The 16,097-nt window shown below is 41.9% G+C and overlaps 1 protein-coding gene across 1 annotated transcript in view; it reads left to right on the top strand.

Moving 5' to 3' along the window:
- LOC121545676 (prickle-like protein 2) overlaps nt 1-16,097 on the top strand; it is a 41,534-nt gene that overhangs the window by 2,893 nt on the left and 22,544 nt on the right. The window contains exon 2 of the mRNA XM_041856427.2: nt 11,473-11,555. Within this exon, the coding sequence (XP_041712361.1) occupies nt 11,473-11,555 (83 nt within the window). The remainder of the gene's footprint in view (nt 1-11,472; nt 11,556-16,097) is intronic.

The following is a 16,097-nucleotide window of genomic DNA, read 5'->3' as shown; positions in this document are numbered from 1 at the left end:
ACTGAAGTGTTATTTGGCCATTATATCAGACCTTCTTATATGTACATTTTAAAGCCAGTTAATATAGCAATAATAAGGCACATGCAGGGAAGCATGTGTCTCCTTTCCTCTGGAGGAGCTTAAAAAATTTGAATAAAGCTTTTAGTCAGCATCATTTTAATAGCCTGATGCAATCCTCCTATTGGAAGTTAAAAATGCAGATCGTTGAGACATGCAAAAGCTGCAGCATTATGCCTCTTCAGTGATGGCATGAGTTGCTTGAAAGGGTGATTTTTGAGGTCAAGACACAACACAGTAAGCCAAGTGAGTTTGGTTGGTGTCAGCCTCGCTTAGTCAAAGAGAGGATCAACTTTCAGGAAGCAATAAAAGCATTATTACCTGAACATTTATCCCTGTAGTTCTCTTATGAAAATCCCTATTGACAACATCATGAAATACTATACCTGCTGTATAGTACAGTAGAGGCAATTGAGTGCATCGCAAAGGCAAACAAAAGGCTGTATGCAGTATCCAGGCTTGAGCAGTATCCAGATTGTCATACCGACTTTGACCCATCCCTGGGATATTCGGTAATACCAGCACTGAACACAAGGGCTGTTATTTTCAAACACTACCGAGCCTCTGTAATCCGAAGGTTAGCAATGCTAACAAGTACAGTGGGGAGAAAAAGTATTTAGTCAGCCACCAATTGTGCAAGTTCTCCCACTTAAAAAGATGAGAGAGGCCTGTAATTTTCATGATAGGTACACGTCAACTATGACAGACAAAATGAGAGAAAAAAATCCAGAAAATCACATTGTAGGATTTTTAACGAATTTATTTGCAAATTATGGTGGAAAATAAGTATTTGGTCAATAATAAAAGTTTCTCAATACTTTGTTATATACCCTTTGTTGGCAATGACACAGGTCAAACGTTTTCTCTAAGTCTTCACAAGGTTTTCACACACTGTTGCTGGTATTTTGGCCCATTCCTCCATGCAGATCTCCTCTAGAGCAGTGATGTTTTGGGGCTGTCGCTGGGCAACACAGACTTTCAACTCCCTCCAAAGATTTTCTATGGGGTTGAGATCTGGAGACTGGCTAGGCCACTCCAGGACCTTGAAATGCTTCTTACGAAGCCACTCCTTCGTTGCCCGGGCAGTGTGTTTGGGATCATTGTCATGCTGAAAGACCCAGCCACGTTTCATCTTCAATGCCCTTGCTGATGGAAGGTTTTCACTCAAAATCTCACAATACATGGCCCCATTCATTCTTTCCTTTACACGGATCAGTCGTCCTGGTCCCTTTGCAGAAAAACAGCCCCAAAGCATGATGTTTCCACCCCCATGCTTCACAGTAGGTATGGTGTTCTTTGGATGCAACTCAGCATTCTTTGTCCTCCAAACACGACGAGTTGAGTTTTTACCAAAAAGTTATATTTTGGATTCATCTGACCATATGACATTCTCCCAATCCTCTTCTGGATCATCCAAATGCACTCTAGCAAACTTCAGACGGGCCTGGACATGTACTGGCTTAAGCAGGGGGGACACGTCTGGCACTGCAGGATTTGAGTCCCTGGCGGCGTAGTGTGTTACTGATGGTAGGCTTTGTTACTTTGGTCCCAGCTCTCTGCAGGTCATTCACTAGGTCCCCCCGTGTGGTTCTGGGATTTTTGCTCACCGTTCTTGTGATCATTTTGACCCCACGGGTTGAGATCTTGCGTGGAGCCCCAGATCGAGGGAGATTATCAGTGGTCTTGTATGTCTTCCATTTCCTAATAATTGCTCCCACAGTTGATTTCTTCAAACCAAGCTGCTTACCTATTGCAGATTCAGTCTTCCCAGCCTGGTGCAGGTCTACAATTTTGTTTCTGGTGTCCTTTGACAGCTCTTTGGTCTTGGTCATAGTGGAGTTTGGAGTGTGACTGTTTGAGGTTGTGGACAGGTGTATTTTATACTGATAATTTCAAACAGGTGCCATTAATACAGGTAACGAGTGGAGGACAGAGGAGCCTCTTAAAGAAGAAGTTACAGGTCTGTGAGAGCCAGAAATCTTGCTTGTTTGTAGGTGACCAAATACTTATTTTCCACCATAATTTGCTAATAAATTCATAAAAAATCCTACAATGTGATTTTCTGGATTGTTTTTCTCTCAATTTGTCTGTCATAGTTGACGTGTACCTATGATGAAAATTACAGGCTTCTCTCATCTTTTTAAGTGGGAGAACTTGCACAATTGGTGGCTGACTAAATACTTTTTTTCCCCACTGTACATGTACAATCCCATAGCGAATGCTAGCTAAATGCTAACGAGTGCATTGTAAACATTTTATACAGTCTCCGACGTAAAATATTTGCAGGACAGACATTAGGCTTACCAGGGTATTTTACAAAAGCCACAGGATGTTTTTTTAAAAATACAGTCAACTATTTCTTTAAAGATTTTCAATAACAAAAAACTTTTTTTTTTTTTTACATTTTAGTCATTTTAGCAGACGCTCTTATCCAGAGCGACTTACAGTTAGTGCATACATTCTTTATTTTTATTTTTCATACTGGCCCCCCGTGGGAATCGAACCCACAACCCTGGCGTTGCAAACGCCATGCTCTACCAACTGAGCTACATCCCTGCCGGCCATTCCCTCCCCTACCCTGGACGACGCTGGGCCAATTGTGCGCCGCCCATGAGTCTCCCGGTCGCGGCCAGCTACGAGATGGATTGCCTGTCTTTGCAATTTGTGCGCTCGTTAGCTAGCAGCCTCTATTGAAATTCTCTATTAGTTTGTGCAATTTTTTTGCGTTCTGGTAATAGACAACCAATGGGCTTTTTTAGCGCCTCCTTGTGTACGAAGACCGTAATACTGTAAATCCCAGGATGAGAGAAGGATGGTATGATGATATGAAAATCTGGATACTGCCCAACCCTAACAGACATCCCAGCTCATAAAGTTATACAAGTAACTCAAATGCTACTCAGTTTGCGGCACACACAAAACAAATATTAGACAGCAAGGCTATTGATCCAGGAGGGGATTATCTGCTGTTACCAAGAATCTTGATTTTGCAAGAAGCTAACCACTAAGCTAGATATCTAGCTACTAAATTAGCAAGCCAAATGCACAACTGCAGAGCATTTAGCACATTTTAGACAGTTAATTTAATACACTGAACAAAAATATTAACGCAACATGTAAAGTATTGGTCCCAGGTTTCATGAGCTGAAATAAAAGATCCCAGAAATGTTCCATTTGCACAAAAAGCTTATTTCTCTCAAATTTTGTGCACAAATTTGTTTTCATCCCTGTTAGTGAGCGTTTATCCTTTGCCAAGATAATCCATCCACCTGTGGCTTATCCAGAATCTGATTTAACAGCATGATCTTTACACAGGTGAACCTTGTGCTGGGGACAATAAAAGGCCACTCTAAAATGTGCAGTTTTGTCACACAACAAAAGGCCACAGATGTCTCATGTTTTGATGGAGCGTGTAATTGGCATGCTGACTGCAGGAATGTCCACCAGAGCTGTTGCTACCATAAGGCGCCTCCAATGTCGTTTTAGAGAATTTGGCAGTACGTCCAACCGGCCTCACAACCGCAGACCACGTGTATGGTGTTGTGTGGGCGAACAGTTTGCTGATTTCAACGTTGTGAACAGAGTGCCCCATGGTGGCGGTGGGATTATGCTATGGTACCGACAACGAACACAATTGTATTTGATCAATGGCAATTTGAATGCACAAAAATAGGCCCTTATCTGTTACCAGCAGATGCATATCTTTATTCCCAGTCATGTGATATCCATAGATTAGGGCCTAATTTATTTATTTCAATTGACTGATTTCTTCTTATGAATTATAACTCAGTAAAATCTATTAAATTGTTGCATGTTGCGTTTATATTTTTGTTCAGTATGGTTATAAGATATCAAGCTGGCAAACATTTAGTTGTGAATTCCATACTGTAACTAGATCACCTGGCGCGTGCTGCACAGCAGTCAGTGACTCACAAAGTTCCGGTCTCTTGTCCTACCTCTGCAGTCCCCACCCATCACATCCCCTACTTCAGAAAGCAAAGTAGGCTAACCCACTGTAGGGCCAGAAACTTGATGTATATTATCTCTTGCTGAGAGATGTGAAGGAAACGCATGAAACCCACATTACCTTGACTTATGTTACACTGTCTTAGAGTTTCTTCTTGACATTATCTCCTTCCCATGTTCTCTTGCACATTATTAATTTCGCCTCGCTGCTCTTGTCTTCATTCAAGGAAAAATCATCTAAAGGAACAAAAGTTGTATGATGGATCTGAAGTTTTCCATTACAAACTTTATTCGTCATGGTAATGATATGGAGCTAACATCCCCTCTCTCTCTGTGAACACGATACAGTGTTAATTAGAACCAGCTTGATGCATTTCTTTCTGGATCAGTTTACAGATGGGACTGTTTTAATGCCAGCTTTTTCTCCATGAGCAGAATGGATCAGCTTTATGATGGGGATGAAGTTTGACCTTGTGTTTCACATTTATTCACAATTATAAAGGCATTTAGATGCAGGACATGAATGTAAGGCCTACATAATGATCATCTGAACATATGACTCCTGGCATTGATCAACTCCCATAAATGTTTGAATTGATTGTAAAGTCGGTGAGCAGTGTGTTATTATCATCAAAATGTTTGTGATTTCACTGCTGAGTATGCTGATTTAACCACGTGTACTGAACCGAACAGTACTGTACTGGCCTAACAATTGTTAGGTAATATTTTATGCATCTTTATTGCAAATACTAATGCTCCTTCTCCACAAGCTTTTTTGTAGTACCTCTGTTATTTGCTCTACCCACAATTCCAAATGCGCTGCATGATTTGCAGGCCCTCTCTCTCTTTCCCGCTCTCTTCTCTCCCCAGTATTCTAATCCTGCATTTGTCAATACAATATGATTGCGCTACTCCTCCCATCTTTCTCTGTGGCTTCACTAAATGTTTGTTTTAGCACACGTGTTACCATGGATCGCATTCCCCAGAGTCATGGTGACTGACCCCCCGAGGTCAGTCACCATGTCCTGAAAGTTCTATTAGGAAATTAGATTAGAAAGGTCCAGTCACCCAGAAGTCGTCTGTACAGTACAGTCCTTTTATCCCCACCTTCTTGGCATTTTACATTTCGGTGTATACAAGACGTCCAGACAGGCTATGTTTCACTTTTTAATGAATGTTTATACCCCTACTGATTAATTTAGATATCTTACAGTACATATACAGTGGGGAAAAAAAGTATTTAGTCAACCACCAATTGTGCAAGTTCTCCCACTTAAAAAGATGAGAGAGGCCTGTAATTTTCATCATAGGTACACGTCAACTATGACAGACAAAATGAGGAAAAAAAATCCAGAAAATCACATTGTAGGATTTTAATGAATTTATTTGCTAATTATGGTGGAAAATAAGTATTTGGTCAATAACAAAAGTTTCTCAATACTTTGTTATATACCCTTTGTTGGCAATGACACAGGTCAAACATTTTCTGTAAGTCTTCACAAGGTTTTCACACACTGTTGCTGGTATTTTGGCCCATTCCTCCATGCAGATCTCCTCTAGAGCAGTGATGTTTTGGGGCTGTCGCTGGGCAACACAGACTTTCAACTCCCTCCAAAGATTTTCTATGGGGTTGAGATCTGGAGACTGGCTAGGCCACTCCAGGACCTTGAAATGCTTCTTACGAAGCCACTCCTTCGTTGCCCGGGCGGTGTGTTTGGGATCATTGTCATGCTGAAAGACCCAGCCACGTTTCATCTTCAATGCCCTTGCTGATGGAAGGAGGTTTTCACTCAAAATCTCACGATACATGGCCCCATTCATTCTTTCCTTTACACGGATCAGTCGTCCTGGTCCCTTTGCAGAAAAACAGCCCCAAAGCATGATGTTTCCACCCCCATGCTTCACAGTAGGTATGGTGTTCTTTGGATGCAACTCAGCATTCTTTGTCCTCCAAACACGACGAGTTGAGTTTTTACCAAAAAGTTATATTTTGGATTCATCTGACCATATGACATTCACCCAATCCTCTTCTGGATCATCCAAATGCACTCTAGCAAACTTCAGACGGGCCTGGACATGTACTGGCTTAAGCAGGGGGACACGTCTGGCACTGCAGGATTTGAGTCCCTGGCGGCGTAGTGTGTTACTGATGGTAGGCTTTGTTACTTTGGTCCCAGCTCTCTGCAGGTCATTCACTAGGTCCCCCGTGTGGTTCTGGGGTTTTTGCTCACCGTTCTTGTGATCATTTTGACCCCACGGGGTGAGATCTTGCGTGGAGCCCCAGATCGAGGGAGATTATCAGTGGTCTTGTATGTCTTCCATTTCCTAATAATTGCTCCCACAGTTGATTTCTTCAAACCAAGCTGCTTACCTATTGCAGATTCAGTCTTCCCAGCCTGGTGCAGGTCTACAATTTTGTTTCTGGTGTCCTTTGACAGCTCTTTGGTCTTGGCCATAGTGGAGTTTGGAGTGTGACTGTTTGAGGTTGTGGACTGGTGTCTTTTATACTGATAACAAGTTCAAACAGGTGCCATTAATACAGGTAACGAGTGGAGGACAGAGGAGCCTCTTAAAGAAGAAGTTACAGGTCTGTGAGAGCCAGAAATCTTGCTTGTTTGTAGGTGACCAAATACTTATTTCCACCATAATTTGCAAATAAATTCATTAAAAATCCTACAATGTGATTTTCTGGATTTTTTTCTTCTCAATTTGTCAGTCATAGTTCACGTGTACCTATGATAAATTACAGGCCTCTCTCATCTTTTTAAGTGGGAGAACTTGCACAATTGGTGGCTGAGTAAATACTTTTTTCCCCCACTGTATGTCTGTGTATGAGCATGCATGTGTGTGTCTCTGTAGATATTAAATTCTACAACAGCTGTAATAAAACTGTGAACCATTCAATGTTCTTTCCATAGCGTGTGACTGTCGCTGGCGTACTAACCTGTTAATGCTGTTCATAGATTGGGCGTTTGAGCTCAGGGGAGTGTGATGGCGCCATCGGTAGATTTATTTTGAAGTGTATCAGTTGTGCAGTTAAACTGTTTCTCAATGACCTACAGTGAGGGAAAAAAGTATTTGATCCCCTGCTGATTTTGTACGTTTGCCCACTGACAAAGACATGATCAGTCTATAATTTTAATGGTAGGTTTATTTGAACAGTGAGAGACAGAATAACAACAACAAAATCCAGAAAAACGCATTTCAAAAATGTTATAAATTGATTTGCATTTTAATGAGGGAAATAAGTATTAGACCCCTCTGCAAAACATGACCTAGTAATTGGTTACAAAACCCTTGTTGGCAATCACAGAGGTCAGACGTTTCTTGTAGTTGGCCACCAGGTTTGCACACATCTCAGGAGTGATTTTGTCCCACTCCTCTTTGCAGATCTTCTCCAAGTCATTAAGGTTTCGAGCCTGACGTTTGGCAACTCAAACCTTCAGCTCCCTCCACAGATTTTCTATGGGATTAAGGTCTGGAGACTGGCAAGGCCACTCCAGGACCTTAATGTGCTTCTTCTTGAGCCACTCCTTTGTTGCCTTGGCCGTGTGTTTTGGGTCATTGTCATGCTGGAATACCCATCCACGACCCATTTTCAATGCCCTGGCTGAGGGAAGGAAGTTCTCACCCAAGATTTGATGGTACGTGGCCCCGTCCATTGTCCCTTTGATGCGGTGAAGTTGTCCTGTCCCCTTAGCAGAAAAACACCCCCAAAGCATAATGTTTCCACCTCCATGTTTGACGGTGGGGATGGTGTTCTTGGGGTCATAGGCAGAATTCCTCCTCCTCCAAACACGGCGAGTTGAGTTGATGCCAAAGAGCTCGATTTTGGTCTCATCTGACCACTACACTTTCACCCAGTTCTCCTCTGAATCATTCAGATGTTCATTGGCAAACTTCAGACGGCCCTGTATATTTGCTTTCTTGAGCAGGGGGACCTTGCAGGCGCTGCAGGATTTCAGTCCTTCACGGCGTAGTGTGTTACCAATTGTTTTCTTGGTGACTATGGTCCCAGCTGCCTTGATCATTGACAAGATCCTCCCGTGTAGTTCTGGGCTGATTCCTTACCGTTCTCATGATCATTGCAACTCCACGAGGTGAGATATTGCATGGAGCCCCAGGCCGAGGGAGATTGACAGGTCTTTTGTGTTTCTTCCATTTGCGAATAATCGCACCAACTGTTGTCACCTTCTCACCAAGCTGCTTGGCGATGGTCTTGTAGCCCATTCCAGCCTTGTGTAGGTCTACAATCTTGTCCCTGACATCCTTGGAGAGCTCTTTGGTCTTGGCCATGGTGGAGAGTTTGGAATCTGATTGATTGCTTCTGTGGACAGGTGTCTTTTATACAGGTAACAAACTGAGATTAAGAGCACTCCCTTTAAGAGTGTGCTCATAATCTCAGCTCGTTACCTGTATAAAAGACACCTGGGAGCCAGAAATCTTTCTGATTGAGAGGGGGTCAAATACTTACTTCCCTCATTAAATTGCAAATCAATTTATAACATTTTTGACATGCGTTTTTCTGGATTTTGTTGTTGTTATTCTGTCTCTCACTGTTCAAATAAACCTACCATTAAAATTATAGACTGATAATTTCTTTGTCAGTGGGCAAACGTACAAAATCAGCAGGGGATCAAATACTTTTTCCCCTCACTGTATAAACATATCAACATCTCGACTCAGTTAACGAACAGGCACATTATACGTTGATGAATAGAACAAAATGCAGAGGTGTTCTTTCTGTGCAACGACATCCAACATATTGGTCTACTGCAGCACTGTTGGCACTGACTGCAGCCTCATCATAATAACCTCCGGTACACAAGCCATAAAATGCTTATCTCAAATGGTATAACTGGCTTGACATGAATACTAACATTGTTTCATTCACCCTATGTACTGAGATGTGGTTTAAGAACAGATCAAGACAAAGTTGAGCAGGTATGCACAGGTGCCTTCCCAAATGGATTTGGTTTATTGGCGTGTGTATGTCTGTGAAAGAAGGATAAGTAGCGTGCATGCGTGGGTCTGTACAGTTTGTGAGAATGCTCAAGGGAGTCTCTATTTTTTGGCAATGTCCTCTGTGTTTTTGTCTCGTGGCTGTGACTATCTCTCCCTGTCTCTCTCACTTATCTGAGAAATATTGTTTTGCTAACCATACCATCCTTCCCTTCCTATTGTTTGGAAGGGCTGGCTAATGATGTTTTGCATAATGAAACAAGAGTAGACTGGTATGTTTTGATGGTGTGAACCAACTTTTTATCCTATACTGTATCTCTCAACATCGCTAACCCAATGTAAGAAAAGAGCCCATTATTGAGAGGGTTGGTTTAGAAAGTCGGAGAGGAGAGGCAGGATGACAGCGTCAGAGCAAAGGAAAGTGGAGACAGTGACTACATGGAGAGGGAAAGCAACAGGTGCAGCACACTTCCTGTGTCTGTTTCCTTCCTCTCATCTTTAAAAAGAGATGCCACAGTAGAGCAGTAGTCTACTTAACTGATTGAGATATATACACACACACACACACCAATACTAATGCACAAATAAATATTTTGCTTTTTCATGTAAGCCTTTGAAATCTTCTGAATTCGCCAAATGACTAGTTTGGATTGTGTGTGGCTGGATTCCCACTCCCAGCAGGAGCTGTAGTTCTGTAGTACAGGGGTTGGACCCAGGAATTGGGCTGTTTCTTCTGGACTTGACAAGAGCTTAGCCCGTTCCCCTCCCCTACCTCTAACCCCCTGCCACACAGCAGCGAGCACTCCGCACCTAATCCGCTCGCCCACCCACTCCAAACACACAAAGCTGGGTAATGGACAAGCCGGCTGTGCAAGCATACACACAGACCTTTCACATGCATAAGAATTTTTATTTTTTTTGTTCTGTTCCAGACAGAAAAATAAAGCTCTGAACTGGTTCAAACCCCAAAAACGTAACGGTTTAGATTGTTCCTTTTTTAAGCCTCTGAAATCGAGATTTAGCTCGTCATTAAATTACTTCATGAATCAGTACGGATAGAGCAGCTTGCTATGGAGCAGGCAAGCTTTTTTTTACATGCATTGGACAGACAAGTGTAGGGTGCGAAATGCGACTGAAATTTTGCGGGTGGTGAGCAAGCGAGTGAGGGTAGAGGATGAGGCTTGAAGCATTGGGCATCTTGTTGTTATGACATGCATTATCTACGGAGGAGCAGCTTCAATTAAGGAACTTTGAATGTCTTTGAACTTCAAAGAGTTGGTTTAACTTTGGACCAGCTAGCTAGCTAGCTAACAAGCTTGTGTGTGCAGAGCGGCACCAGAATTAAAATAAAAACACGTCTTATCTTTTTGTAGTTCAATCCAAATGTGAAATGTCATAACTATAGTATCCTTAACTAGCACTGAAAAGGTTAATCCATTCTTCTCTCATAAAAAATATCTCCCTAATTTATGAATCACGCTTGTAACATCAGTAGGCTACTAGACTATGCTTCGGAGGGGGAGGGGCAGGTTGCCTAAACACACACTCACAATGGCAAAGATTTCCAGCTGTCAGGCAGACACTGGAATACGTTTCTGAGTGACAGAGTGAGGACTTTGCATAGGTGATTTGTTGCGTTTTTGTGGGACTGGAATAAAAATGCTGGGAATGTAAAATAACGTTATTAACCGGTTCCCATACTTTTAAAATAACGATTATGTTCCAGAACAGTGTAGATCACTTTCGTTCCAGGTTCTGATTCTGTTCCTCAACACATTTAGTTCTTTTCTTGTTTTCTGTTCTGTTCCCTGAACCGGTTCCAACCCGTGATAGGAATACAGTCACAATATAATGTGTGTACACATAAATATACACAACCCTACCCTATTAACATAGACCATATTACACAGGCATACACATTATTTACACGCATGTACTCACAGATTACATCACACACATGGAATATGAGCGACCACTCTCGCATAAAGTACACTGACGTGTATTTGAACCAATGCAATCCTGCCTCTGTCAATCATAATGCTTGGCAGTACTATACATTATATGATGTAGATTAGCAGGAGAATGATTCCTATGTGGTCGTAAAGTCTTGTCCGAACAAGCAATCATCATATATTATGCAATCAAACTGCAGTTGTGCAAATTGAGGGGGGAAGGGATTTTTTCCGTGTATTTCTCTGGATCTCAGTGAATTTACTTTGCCTGCCAGAGAGTAATCTATTGAGAAAGATCCCTACACTCAAATCCTATGCAGCAAATGACAGTAGGGATTGACCTCTCACTAAATCCGTCCATACTGCCTTTGATTAAAGTGGAATGACAACTTTACTTGTGTGACCGTTTCTCCTCCCACTCACTCACTGTCAAGTGAAATAAATAAATGCTGTATTTGTTTATTTTATTGTCATTGTTTGTGATACATGAATGGTGTTATTGTACTGGGTGTCTAATGTCATGTTGTGGTTTCAGGAGGAGGAGGAAGACCTAGACCGGGGACAACCATGTATGAGATGTGGAGACCAGTGTCCAGGCTTTCGCATGCATGGCTGGAGGTGGGCCTCTCAAACTCCCGTCACATACTCTAAACATACTCTAGACACTGTTTTCAAGATGTTTCATGTGTTTATTTTTCATGTCATAGGTTTCTTTCCTTTTCATTTCAGATTCATAACTCATATGTAGTATAGATCTGATCACAGTCAAGTGCAGGCAGTACCCTCTTGTGTGTCGCCTGTCGCTATTTGGTTGTCACTTCATTATTGAGGAAGAGTCATATGGCTAACTTAGTCCTTTTTGCATAATTAGAGGTGATTTCTGACAACAGTTGGGTTTCTCTGTGTTTATGTGTGTTTGTATATCAGAGTGGACTGGGCCCTTGGAGAGCAGATTAACACAACTGTGTCCATGTTGAGAGCAGGCCTAGATATTGACTCAAACAAACATTATCCACACACAACACATTTACCACATCCAGAGCAGATAAAGCGCCCAGCAGTGTATATGGGAAGGTCATAGAGGATCTAGGCTATAGACACAAAAGCATGTTAAGCAACTGTGAGAGCAGCTGCACTTTGTGTGTGTGGACGTGATCCACACACAACACGCACAACCTCTGAGGGCAAGGGATTACCATTAGACATGCTAGCTGCATGTGGTTTAGCGTGTTTTAAACTTTTCAAAGGGTTAATAGTAGAGCCATAATATGCTATGGATGGATGAAGCTCTCAGATTGTACATGAAGCCTCTATTTTACATGACACTGTAGGCATTCTATTTACTGTATCTCATTTGAATGGGACGGCAGGTAGCTTAGTGGTTAAGAGCGTTGTGCCAGTAACCGAAAGGTCGCTGGTTCTAATCCCCGAGCCGACTAGGTGAAAAATCTGTCGATGTGCCCTTGAGCAAGGTACTTAACCCTAATTGCTCCTGTAAGTCGCTCTGGATAAGAGCGTCTGCTAAATGACTAAAATGTAAATGAATCGATACAATTAATGAATAAGAGATGTTTAAATAAATGCAAGATAACAAATTTGAAGTCTTGGAATGGAAATGGCAGAGATCATAAGAGAAACTTTGCTAAACTAAATCGTATCTTGACTTGGTCTTACTACAAGAGAGTATGAAATAGCTGAGCGTTGAACTGGAACAAACTCTAGAGGACACAAGGGGAATTCCGCCAGGCTCAGAGGTGAGTCTTTGTCTACCAGTGCGTTAAACACATTTTAAAATAATCTATACAGCTGACTGTGCCCCTGAAATGATTGTCTGTCAGTTAGAATGTTTTTCAACCATCTATGGTCATATAGGAGTCCAGTCAGTGTCCCCAGTGTCTTTCTGAGCAGCAACTAGTTTTCCGCTCCTCTTTCCTCTGTTGTACAGTCCCCCTGTATGAGCGCCCTCTTCCCTCCCTCCCCTCCTCACTGTGTCCAGCCAGCTGCGTCTCTTGGTTAGTCCTAATCCTGTCCGTCACCCTAATAAGATTAGCCCTTTCAGCTCCTGCTACTGCCGCCACCGCTGTGAAGAAGCTCTAACCTTCTCTCCCCCCTCCCTGAATCTCTCCCTCCCTCTCTCCTTCTCCCCATACCTTTGTTTCAGCTCCTGCTACTGCCACAACCGCTGTGATAGAGCTATAACCTTCTCCCCCCCTTCATACCTCGCTCATTTTCCCTCCGTCTTCCCATCCCTCTCTGGCTTTTCACTGTCCTCGCACCGTTAATAAGCACTTTATGAGGAAGGGCAGTTTAGAAGGTTTTGATTTAGGACCGGTAAATCTTTTAAATATCTTTTGAAGACATACACTACCGGTCAAAAGTTTTAGAACACCTACTCATTCAAGGGTTTTTCTTTTCTTTTTACTATTTTATACATTGTAGAATAATAGTGAAGACATCAAAACTATGAAATAACACATGGAATTATGTAGTAACCAAAAAAATTTAAACAAATCAAAATATATTTTATATCTGAGATTCTTCAAATAGTCACCCTTTGCCTTGATGACAGCTTTGCACACTCTTAGCATTCTCTCAACCAGCTTCCCCTGGAATGCTTTTCCAACATTCTTGAATGAGTTCCCACATATGCTGAGCACTTGTTGGCTGCTTTTCCTTCACTCTGCTGTCCGACTCATCCCAAACCATCTCAATTTGGTTGAGGTCGGGGGATTGTGGAGGCCAGGTCATCTGATGCAGCACTCCATCACTCTCCTTCTTGGTAAAATAGCCCTTACACAGCCTGGAGGTGTGTTGGGTCATTGTCCTGTTGAAAAACAAATGATAGTCCCACTAAGCCCAAACCAGATGGGATGGCGTATCGCTGCCAATGCTGTGGTGTGCCTTGAATTCTAAATAAATCACAGACAGTGTCACCAGCAAAGCACCCTCACACCTCCTCCTCCATGCTTTTATAACATTTAACATTTTAACATTTAAGTCATTTAGCAGACGCTCTTATCCAGAGCGACTTACAGGAGCAATTAGGGTTAAGTGCCTTGCTCAAGGGCACATCGACAGATTTTTCACCGAGTCGGCTCGGGGATTAGAACCAGCGACCTTTCGGTTACTGGCACAACGCTCTTAACCACTAAGCTACCTGCCGCCCCTAATCCTGTCCGTCACCCTAATAAGATTAGCCCTTTATGGTGGGAAATACACATGCGGAGATCATCCGTTCACCCACACCGCGTCTCACAAAGACACGGCGGTTGGAACCAAGAATCTCAAATTTGGACTCCAGACCAAATGACACATTTTCCACCGGTCTAATGTCCATTGCTCATGTTTCTTGGCCCAAGCAAGTCTCTTCTTCTTATTGGTGTCCTTTAGTAGTGGTTTCTTTGCAGCAATTCGACCATGAAGGCCTGATTTACACAGTGTCCTCTGAACAGTTGATGTTGAGATGTGTCTGTTACTTGAACTCTGTGAAGCATTTATTTGGGCTGCAATTTCTGAGGCTGTCTTAAAGTAATGATGGACTGTCGTTTCTCTTTGCTTATTTGAGCTGTTCTTGCCATAATATGGACTTGGTCTTTTACCAAATAGGGATATCTTCTGTATACCCCCCTCCCCTACCTCATCACAACACAACTGATTGGCTCAAACGCATTAAGAAGGAAAGAAATTCCACAAATCAACTTTTAAGAAGACACACCTGTTAATTGAAATGCATGAAGCTGGTTGAGAGAATGCCAAGAGTGTGCAAAGCTGTCATCAAGGCAAAGGGTGGCTTTTGAAGAATCTCAAATATAAAATATATTTATTTATTTAAGCAGGGAGTCTCATTGAGACCGATGTCTCTTTTGCAAGGGAGCCCTGCAAGACAAGACCAGCAGCAATTTAAAAGTTAGAAACACAAATACTTCAATCAAGGTGGGAGCATAGGAAACACAAAAAAATACAAAAACACAATTATTTATTTATTTATATATATATATATATATATATAAAAATAAATAAAACATTCCTCCTCCACCAGTAATCTGAACTGCCCGAAAGGCACCAAATCATCCAACTGTAGGGTATTCTGAAGATTGTTCCATAAGTGAGGTGCAAAGAAACTAAAAGCTGTTTTACCTAAATCTGTAGTGACAGAAGGAATTTCAAGAGTTAGCCGTCCCTGTGAGCGGGTATATATCTCCTACTTCATATAGGTCAGTAATGATGTTAGGTAATGGGGGAATTTTTGCTTAAGAGCTTTATAAACAAACCGAATGCAATGTTTCGACCTACACAACACCAATGAGGGCCAGCCCACTTTCTGATAGAGAATGCAGTGCAAAATTGCACAAGGCTTGAGGTTAACACAGATTGCACTTCTGACTATTTTCTTAAGTGCTCCCTTTTGAGTCGTTTTAGTGAATGGGGACTATACCCATATTTCATGGTAGATTTGACATAGAGAAACCCTGGCTGGCAGATTGAACGAATAAAGTGTCAGATAGTAATGAATACCCTCCTTGCAGCCTTCATTCCATTGTATAGTCAGTGTTTCTTCTATCAAAGGATTCTAATTGAGTGCTTGGGTCCTTGGTTATTCTGTTCCTGTATTAAGTTCAAGTCAACAGGCTTTGAAGACAAACCGACCTTCATCTAAAGCACATGGTGACTCTACTGTACTTTATACTGTCATGCTAAAAACACAGATGAACCAGATATAAGAACTAGATATACCATTGTCATCATACCATTAATGTGTTAACCATATACAGTATGTTCATCTGTGAATCAAAGTTGTTAAATTGTCTGTTATAGTCAGTTTTGTTATGGTGAAGTTATTGAACGTAGGAAAGACATTGGGCCAAATAGAGAGTTTACTTGGTTGGAGCTCTGGTGACATGGATTAATTTGTTATGTTCCAGTCTGGTATCAGAATAATGAGAGAGTGTTTAATCATTTTAAGCAGGAGGTGTCAGAACCACAGTAACTGCCCTCTTACCACAGGGCAGAATAAATACATGATTGAGATGTATGGGGTCACTGCTTAACATCTTAAAGACTCCAGAGTCCAGGACAAATAACATCTCCTTTAATAACCCATTCACAATAACACCTAACCCCATTTGTATTTATATTTATTAAGGATCCCCATTAGCTGCT

Source organism: Coregonus clupeaformis, chromosome 30, assembly GCF_020615455.1.
Source record: "Coregonus clupeaformis isolate EN_2021a chromosome 30, ASM2061545v1, whole genome shotgun sequence".
Taxonomy (NCBI): Eukaryota; Metazoa; Chordata; class Actinopteri; order Salmoniformes; family Salmonidae; genus Coregonus; species Coregonus clupeaformis.
The sequence above is the reverse complement of the archived record's forward strand: the minus strand, read 5'-3'. Positions and strand labels throughout refer to the sequence as shown.